We start from the raw sequence: 9,918 nt of genomic DNA on the forward strand, positions 1-9,918 counted from the left end.
CATACTGTCCCCTCTGCCGATCATGCCAGTATCTCTGCTTCACACCTGTTTCAGTTTTAGTTCATAGATCATGAACAAGCAGTTAGAAGTGTAAAAAGTCATGTTAAAAAGCTCTCATAAAAGCTGTGTACAAAAGCACCAATATTCCCATCTCCCTCCTGGAAGCCCTTCGCCAGATACTTCCAAGAGTCACATTTACTCTTCTCTGGGCTACACAATACTAGCATTATTTTGTGATCAATTTTTATTTATCTTTTTTTTTTCCTCTGGTTTTTGACTTACAATCTTTCATCTTACAGTTGAAATTTCTGTTGTCAGTTCAACTGAATGATAGAATTGATTAGCATACTCTCACCCTTTGTACCAAAGCATCAAATCCAAAGGCTGATCCAACATGAGTAACCTCCTTCCAGCCTGATACCCTTTCAATATCTCCCTTCAATGGGATTTCCTATCACATTACAACGCCAGCTTCTGCACTTATGAATAATCATTCATGAAAGCCTCCCAAAACCTCCTTGATAAATACATAACTTCAGTTCAGATTGATGAGAACGCCTTTGTTTGGGGGTGGGAGGGGGTGGAATGTTACAAAACACAATTACTAGATTAGTCTAACAGGATGTGTTGTTGGTCACTAACTTTCCATTTTTTTCCAAAGCTTTAATTATTCTTTCCTTCATCATTTGCTCTGAAGTTGTGCTAAATATTGAGGCAGATGAACAAACCTGCAGTTACTAAGATGACTCTCCCTACCCCCTAATATGGGCTCTACAGTAGCTGTTTTAAGCCACAGGGGTACTGCCTCTATGTTACAATACTTTCTCCTAGCGCAAGATTTCACATGCTTTTGGAACTCTGAAATGGACTTCATTTCTACTGTAGTTGTGGTTACTACTATTTCCATACTCCCATTATCATCCTGCCTTTTCTTATATGCAGTTTTCTTTCCTGTACACAGAAGTAAGTATTAGTTTTTGAGAAAAGTCTAGATGATCTTTGAAGAACTACAACACGTAAGGATAGGGCAGTGATCAAACAACATGGAGTAAAGCTATAGAACTGATTGCCATAGGATGTCCTGGAAACTAAAGGTTTACACTAGCTTAGGGGGAAACTTGACAGGTTCATGGAAAAGAAACTCCCTGTGGGTTACTAAATACAGAGAAACCACTGCTGAATAAGGAAGTCCCTAAACTGTAAGTTACTGGATATACTCAGAAATTATCATAAAGTGCTTACCCTGTTCTTACACTCTTTTCAAGTACTTCTGGCCACCACTGGAGACAGGATATGAGAGAGGACAGATTTACTTATTTTAATGTGACTCAAAATGGCTATTTTCATGTAGCCCAAATTTTTCCTTGTTTTATTTATAATCCTTTTACACACCCTTATATTTTGGTTTGCTATTGGTAGCATCAGCTGGCTTCTAGCTTGCTGTAACAAAACAAAGCAAATGCCTTCTGTCCAACATTAAAAAGTGCTGAAGCCACGAAACATCTTAGATGCCCTTAAAAATGTTATTACAAAATTAATACATAGAGTTGACACAAGCAGACTTAGCCTCGCAGCAACGAAGTTCTCAGTCTTTGGGACAAAAGCACTTTGTTGACAATGGAAAAAAAAAAGTCAGTAATTAAAAATGAGAAAGACATTCCAGTACATTTCCACTGCATACAGACTGGGATAAATAACATCTCTTTCTGTTTGCCTTGCATCTTATTGTGTGTGTCTCAACTTTCTAAGCAGTTCCAGTAACAGACTAGGAACTTATGAAGCGTGGATGCCATCTTGTGGCATGCAGCCATTCTCCCTGCAGACAGGAGCAAGAAACTGGTTTTGTCCCTGAAGACCACTGAAAAATCCATTAAGACAATAATCTGTCACATACACTTTGCAATATAAGGTCAGAATTCTAAACAAAAACAAAAAAACACCCACAAAACCCACCAGTGCTAATTACTGCACTACTTTAGTTAGTATGGGATGGATGAGTTATACATCGGCCAGGTAATAAATGTTTTTTCTATCTCGGGACACAATCTTATCCCCCAGAACAAAATAACCCAGATTAGGCCCAACTGCTCTACCTCTGGCCCAAGCACAGCTGGGGGTGGGGATCTGATTCAGAAAGTGACATTTAGAGACAAACAGCTCTTGTTCTTTCTTTACTCACTAGCCTACCAAGGTTTTCAGGCTATTTTGATCCTATGAATCCTGACTCTGAGCAATAGCATGTGAGAGCTGGAAAGCTTTTCACTTGAGTTCCTGCTTGCAAGAAATGCCAACGCTAGATGCTAGGTTGGATAACACTATCTAGTTCTCTCCCTCCTACAGTGTTATTCTTTGTATTCTCATGGGTTTTGACCTGTTCAGTATGCGTTTGTTTTGATTTAAGCAAGACTTTTGTATTCAGCTGGAGAGCAGATAACTTCAGTAAACGGTGTTCTAAATAATATGATGTTCTAAATACACAAGAGCACTTCTGAAAAAGGCTCTTGTCTGGCCCATGTCCTACAGGTTTTATTCTACCAGTAGGCACCACGTCCCGTACAAAACGCACTGCCACTCCAACAAAGAACTGACAGATTTCACAGACCACTAGATGCAAATTACGAAAGAAATCATCAGTCGATTATATTATTTTTTTTTAATCTAATTAAGTCAAGAAAGTAAAGTAGAAAGCCATATACCATACCTTCGATACAAATTTTCTACAAAGATATATTTTGCACTGTGAATTGATCGCTCCATCATTCTTACTGGGGAAATCTACAAAATAAAACTTGACAGTCACTGCCTACTTCATATTTTTCAGCATGTTTGTTTCTTTCCAAGCTCATATTGCACATCATGTCCTTTACATTATGAAATACATAACATTTTCAGTTCTTCCAGATCTGTGACAAAAAAATTTACTGGGAGGGTGGGAACCACAAAAAAGAAGTATTCTTAATCTTACTTATGGTCACTGCATCATTAAACACCTACATAACTAATTTGCTATTCATATGCAAGTTTCAAAGGTAATTGCAGAAGCATTCAACTGAGCAGCTGAAGTTAACTAAGGGGACAAAAAAGCAGCAATCCACTTAGGATTTGCAGAGCAACAGGAACTATCACTACCTGAATTGCTGCCACCTTCAGGTGTGCTATTGTGTCAACAGCACAGACCTAACCAGAAAAACTGTAACAAGAAAACAGAACTTTTTAAAGAAATAATTATAACTGACAAAGCACTGCTTCCTTAGCCAGTCCTGCACGTGTCCAAACAGCGCTTCATTTTGGAGAGGAGATTCTCTGTGGCCCCTGCAGAGCAAGGCAACCCTGGCAGAGCTCTTTCCAACCAGGTATTCTGCATGTTAATGATGACAAAAGCAACAATTACTCCAGCAAGGCTCAAATGGTAAATGACAGCAAAGTACAGATTAAAATGGAGGGCGATCATCAGGAATTTTTGAATCAATGTTTTCTGCAACAGAATGAGATTTCTATTATCTTGAAAAAACACCTCTTCCAAAAAGCTAATCATTATATGTGTGGTATCACTATCATATGTGGTACTTCCGAAAGTTCGCCCTGACACAAACTCAGAAAATATAATGCAAGAACAATCATTAAGATATAACCGTGCCACCTAAGATCAGATCCTGTAATCAGGGAATGCAAGATTTAGCACAGAATGTAACAAAAGGTGTTTGAAGGAAAGAGAAATGAACAGATCTTGATAAAAAGGTAGAGTGTGTGAATCGACACAGAAAAAGAAAAAATTGCAAGACAAAAAGGATGCAAACCATCGGAAAAAAAACAATAGAAAATTTTAGTGGAAGTATTTTGGAGAAACACAAGAAGCAATGGCTAAATTTGTGCTAGACAGCATAGAGCAGTAGAATGAATACTAACACTATCTTTAAGATTACCTAAAGTTTGCCAAAGATTTGAAATAGCTATATTTATATAGAAACCAATTACAGACAAGTCACTGACGTGTGATGAAGACATTTGTGCAAGTCTAGCTCATAAAGGTGGTGCAAAAAAAGCAGTATCAGTTTGGGGAGGTAAAAGTTCTGAGCAGGTAGGAGGCAGACGTTTCATCCCCGGAGCACATGTTGAGCATATCAACAATGTCTTTGCACCATAAAAATTCACACTCCCTGCAGGAACGAAGAGCAAACACAAACAGCATCTTAACTTTTGGATACAAGGTTAAAAATACGTATTACTCATAACCACATCTAACTTTTTTAAATTAAAAGAAAAACATGTTTGTTTACCATTGGTCTGGTATGCTGCTCCAACATTGTAAGCTGTATGTAAGTCTGTAATGTTATCCCCCATCTTGATGCATCTTGGTACATTAAGCCCTGGGGTTAGAGATGGAAGTGAGAGACAGACAGACATCATGGTTCAGTCAAAACAGCAAAATTTCGTAAGCTTTAGCAATTCTGTTGCGCAAAAAGAAGTGCACTAAAACAGCTGACACCAGGTTTGACAAGAATTAAGTGATCATTTGCTCTCCGCAATGCAGATGTAAGAATTACAGTCCTGGACCTTAGAGACACTAAGTGGGGCACTTGGAATGCTCGCTGAAGTCAACAGGAATTAGTTACTCTGCACCTGGAACAGTCAGGACCAAGGCACAGCTCATATGAGACAGTTCAAATATGGTTAGTAATTAAAAAAACGTATCTGGTACCCTGTTGTTGTGCACTGACAGACCATATACCCAGTCCATCCAGAAATGCAAATATGGTTCCAGTAAGTGTGTGCTGGGCCTCAGAAAAGGTGTCTTTTAACACAGACAACTGTTCTTCCCAAAGGATCATCAAAGCAGTTCTCAGATCTTCCACTCTTCCTGATTGCTGCAATTCCACACACACATACACTTACAAGCAACAGCCTATCCTGCAAAGCAGAGAAAAGATCTGACCCAAAATAAGACATCATTCAGTGTCTATTTGCTGAGGTAACAAGCTTTAAGTTAGCAGCATGGCTTCAGTCCACAGCTCTGACCTCTTTCTTTTCCCCTTGTCCAAGATCAGAATGAGAAAGTACTCTGAAGTGCACAGATTGCTGTGATGACATGCAACACAGCCAAGCCTGCCCCATCCCTTTACTAGTAATAAGAAATTAAAGCATCAGCAACTCCTAATAGGGAGAATTTACTTTTCCAGGGGACCTATGCTAGCAGTAATGGCATCAAATACATGTTTGGGCACGTGTGGTTTGGAGTGTATCCACACCGCTGGGTTGACAGCAAATTCCACATGAGCTTGAGCATAGATACCCATCTCAGCCAGCAATGACATTTTTGCAGTGGAGGTGATCATAAAAGCAGGGAAGACTGACATCAAAAACTACTTCAACCATCCCAGCAAAAGCATATCTGCAGATGTAGTCAGAGCCCTGACTGCTGTCTCTGAGCACTGCTGTGACAAAGGGACATACCTGTGGGGAACAGTTCCAAGAAATGATGACTACCCAAAAGACAACAGAAGCTCTCAACACCACACAGGACTTAATATTCCTTATCTTCAGCAGTCAAACAATATTAACCGATCAGATCCACCCCTCACTTTCTGAGGGACGTTCTTCCCTTCTTTGAAATGGGCATAAGTAGATTTAGAAACAACTGCCACACTCAGGGCTTACCTGTGAATTTCTTTAGTTCATACCCAACAAAACGTCCAGTCCTTGCCGAAATCACATTTTATATGCAATGTTTCTATTATATGCATGTCTTAATCACAGTAAAAGATCTTTTGCATCATGGACCTTTATTTTTTTGCTGTATGAGATTATGAGCACACCTTTCGTAACAGTTTTGCTGATTGGTAAGAAGTCCTCATGCATGTCTTTCTAAAATAACAGTAATTGTAGAAATAATTTCTGCCACTTACCAGGATATTATGACCACGAACATTCCTCCACTTAGTCACCGGTTCTGTCAAAACCTTGTTAAAAAGAATTACTCCGTGTTAAACATGGTTTAGATTCTAAATACTTAATTTGACCCTACAAGTCTACAACTATTTTTAATGAATACTCATTCAGTAAGTCAGAGTATTCAGGACTTGTATTGGAAAACTCATCCCTCTTCGAAAAACAGCACTGGATCCCGTAATACAAAAGGTAATAACGAACACTGTTAAAAAGTAGAGAAATATCATTATACAACATCTTTTTAGCATTTTTAAACCGCCAAAATAAAACACTGGATTGATTACCTAATAAGCCTGGATATAATTTCACTTTTTTGAGTCAAAAATCAGTACCATGTAAGGGAAAGAATAGCTTAGCTGAGTACTGATTGCAGTTCAATGACCTGCTCGTTCCCTCACAAATTAATTTCTGAGAGTAACACTTGTCAGCAAAGGAAAAGAGGATCAGACTGCTATCACATTTTCATTTTATTTTTGTGCTCTAACAAACAAAATTTATTCAAAAATTCTATGAAATTAATCAGAAAAGCTTCTACCCTTGTTGAAGATGATCTTAAGTTTTACTGAATCTTTAGGTTATGAAATAATCAACTATAAGAACATTTTGATTCTAATAAGTTAGCCCCTATGGTAGCGTTATGTATAGGTTGCTGTGTTACTTATTATTTGAGGCTGTGTTGCTTGAAGTCCCTATTCTCTATTCTCTGGACTCTCTAAACCATAACCAGAGCCTCTAGGTTCTATTGTTTATGGGATGAATTATTTGACAACCTGGCAAGGTAGATATCTAGTTGGCCAACTTGGCAACAGAACCTACTTTTAAGGTGTCCTGAAGTGAACTGCCTTCATTATAATACTAAAAAACACACCCACAGGTCAAGAAGACCCTTGCCCAGGTGAAGACCCTTCCCCCGCGCAAGCGTAGTAACAGAAGAGAATGACATAACAGATATTATAATTATATGTAAATCACTAACCAATCATTGTAACTGGGAGTGTACTACCTTATAATTTTTGTGTATAAATGTAACGGTGATCTAACCATAGGTGTGCTTGATTTGTGGAAATTCCACCTTGCACCCGGTGCCGTAATAAAGAATGCCTGCTTTCTAAAACTCCAAATTGAGTCTTAGAGAGTTCTTTATCTGCCGATTTACGGTAACACCCTGAATAGGTAAAATCACAAGAGACTCACCTGGTTCAAACAGGGGCTAAAACTCCAATGATAGTAGAGCCAGGCCTAAGAGAATCTGATAAGCCTGGGAAGTTAACTAGCTTTTTAAAAAATGTTGTACTATATGCGAATTCAAGTTTGCTATCCTTTGGGTTGATGCTTATTTTCTCCATAAGGATCATTCCTGTTAAATTACCAAATAACATCTGGCAACCCAGCATTTCTATGAGAAATCCTAAGAGTTATTATCAAATGTGTTCCCAGGTCTGCCGGGAAAACTATTAATACCTGATGTACACAAAAGCAATCGCTCACTGAGGTTTGATCTTGATTTTGTTTCAAATGCAGTAAGTCTGCCCTTCCCCTAATCTTGTTCTAAGCAGTATGAAATCAAATACCATATCAGTCTAAGAAATCTCCAGAAACAATTCTAACAGATTTTTCATTTTTTAAAAAAGCCATCCATTTACTGGGATCTCAGTTACATGACATCAGTATTTTTACATCATTACTTCTTTGTCTTTACTTTGCTTTTCACAAGATATATCTAAGATTTAAGTGACATGAAACAGCAAACGAGCATGCCCAAACATGCCCAACCCATGCGGGTTGCTGTTACTTTACAGAGGTACAAACTCCAACCTGCAGGTTTTACTGACATGTTGGCATCCAGTACTATATTACCTATGATCTACATTTCTCTGCTACAGTTTGACTATAAGTAGTTGGGGGAGGTGCACCGGTAAGTGCACTGGCTCACAACCTGCTGCTGCTTTCTCATTAGCCTAAGAAAGGACAACACTTCTAAGTTAACTGTCAATTTTGTCAAGACAACCAACTGCTTAATGATGTAAATAAAGACAAAGAAATGTACATCCAGTACCTCAATGCTGGTAGTTTGTGCAAAATAATCCAGGCATGTCGTTTTTCCACTTGCAATGTTCCCCTCGATACATATCTGATGAAAAACAGTATCACCTTTAAAAACCGTGCTATCGCATAGTAGTAAACAGCATATGTAAAAATATACTCTTTCCATATCAAGCATACTATTTCCTTATAATGTAAACAGATTATTTTAGAGGAGGACATTGGGGATCAGTTTGGATTCTGTGACTCCCCGCAGACCACCACTTTTTCTCTCCCTGACATACATACACCAACTGTCTCTTTACCAGGCACGGGGCAGCCCTACTTTCTGGTACCCCTGCAGTTAGCAGCCTGCCCGTGCTTCCAACTTCCCATCCCCTTCCCATGGCCCCCAGGAGTTTCAGAGGGTCACCTGCTGGGCTGCTGCTCCTCCACACTGTCTGCCACAACTCACCTCAGAGACTTCAACTTAACTTTCAACTTAAAATAAATGCCAACTGAAGTCATAATTTCAGTATCCACGAAATAGATAGCTTAAACCTTAGGATGCATTAAATTTTTATTTTCAGAAGCCTGCACAATTAAAATAAACTAAGAGAATTTTGTTTCAGCTGTCTTAAAATAATTTATAGCTTAAAGTAATTAGATTCCAAATACAAAAAACCCCAACTCACAGGCAGGGTTGTATCGGGCAACTGCAACGCTACACAGGCAACACTGACCCCAAACGACACTTGGCCCTACACAATACCATGCATCTGCACAAATCCCTCGCGACTTTATTGCAATTTACAGAACTAGATAAGCGTAGGTTTGCACCGAGTAAGGCCCAGTAATGGACCCACCACCTGGACACCACTCAGTAAAACAGCCATGTCGAGTGGCTGCCAATATACACATGCTTAGATTGTAACAGAGTAAGAGGCTGCACGTTCTACATAGTTCTGAACAAAATGCAAATACTTACAACTGTCTTTCTATCATCTTTTATCAGATGTTTATCTAGAATGGAAATAAACAGGAGTTACAACCAGGGAGATCTTCATAATTTTGAGTTATACTGAGCCCCTTAATGTGAGCCCCTCCATGAAGCTTTTAGGTGCCCTATTACTTAATACGAGTATTTGCTAAATTGCCAGTCTTTAAGGTTTTAGGTAATCATTGGGTCATGTAACAGACATGTTGTGGCATACGCTGACACAGTTTTAGCTTAAGTTCTCCATTGTCCTTGACACTATGAAGAGACAAATGGTGCATGCCTACACCCTTTCAGCAGATTTCTGTTACACTTACTGCTCCTCAGTTAGTTTCCACGGGAGAAAAAATGAATTTTGGGAAGGCAAGTCATGGTGCAACGCCCACTGACCTAGCTGACAGGCCTAGCTACAAAGTTGGGTAAGGATAAAGATTTTAGGACGCCTCCAAGACAAGCAATTTAGATGCCTTACGTCTCAAAACTGCCTATATAAAACTTCTGCAAGCAATGCTAAGACCGCTAGACCCTTAACAAAACGAAACACCAAAAAAAGGCAGTTTCGGTACCCCAACACTGCCGGTGAGGGACCACAAAGGTTATCGGGGCCACGACGTACAAGAAATCAGAAGAAGCAGGTTTACTCAGCCCGAAGAGAGGGCAAGGGGAGTCCTGCCGCTGCCCTGGGAGGAGGCTCGGTGGCTCCTCACACCCACGTAGTCACCGGTGCAGACTTTTAAAAAGAACTGAGCCATGAACGCTCCTGGCGTCCCCCCGGAGCCGCCACCCCCGCACCCCGTTTACCGTCGGGCAACGACTACCAGGAACGCGTAGAGGGACGGCGTCACCTCCCCGGCCGCCCTTCTCGCACTTCCCTTTCCAGCGGGTTCCCCACCGCTGCGCCGGGCCCGGGTTACCGCTGCTCGGACCCGCGCCCCCGCGGACCGCGCGCACAC

At 40.1% G+C, this 9,918-nt stretch overlaps 2 protein-coding genes across 2 annotated transcripts in view; one reads left to right on the forward strand and one right to left on the reverse strand.

Annotated features, from left to right (window-relative positions):
• Positions 1-8,969, reverse strand: part of TK2 (thymidine kinase 2, mitochondrial) — a 16,473-nt gene extending 7,504 nt beyond the window's left edge. The window contains exons 1-4 of the mRNA XM_009320256.1: positions 8,957-8,969; positions 5,904-5,957; positions 4,278-4,367; positions 2,702-2,775 (exon numbers count right to left, since the gene is read on the reverse strand). Of these exons, the coding sequence (XP_009318531.1) occupies positions 2,702-2,775; positions 4,278-4,361 (158 nt within the window). The 5' untranslated portion in view covers positions 4,362-4,367; positions 5,904-5,957; positions 8,957-8,969. The remainder of the gene's footprint in view (positions 1-2,701; positions 2,776-4,277; positions 4,368-5,903; positions 5,958-8,956) is intronic.
• A 746-nt stretch (positions 8,970-9,715) lies between these two features.
• Positions 9,716-9,918, forward strand: part of CKLF (chemokine-like factor) — a 3,756-nt gene continuing 3,553 nt past the window's right edge. Inside the window, exon 1 of the mRNA XM_009320307.1 lies at positions 9,716-9,772. Coding sequence (XP_009318582.1) covers positions 9,716-9,772 — 57 coding nt within the window. The remainder of the gene's footprint in view (positions 9,773-9,918) is intronic.

The sequence above is a fragment of the Pygoscelis adeliae genome, unplaced genomic scaffold, assembly GCF_000699105.1.
Source record: "Pygoscelis adeliae isolate BGI_AS28 unplaced genomic scaffold, ASM69910v1 Scaffold62, whole genome shotgun sequence".
NCBI classification, from domain to species: Eukaryota; Metazoa; Chordata; class Aves; order Sphenisciformes; family Spheniscidae; genus Pygoscelis; species Pygoscelis adeliae.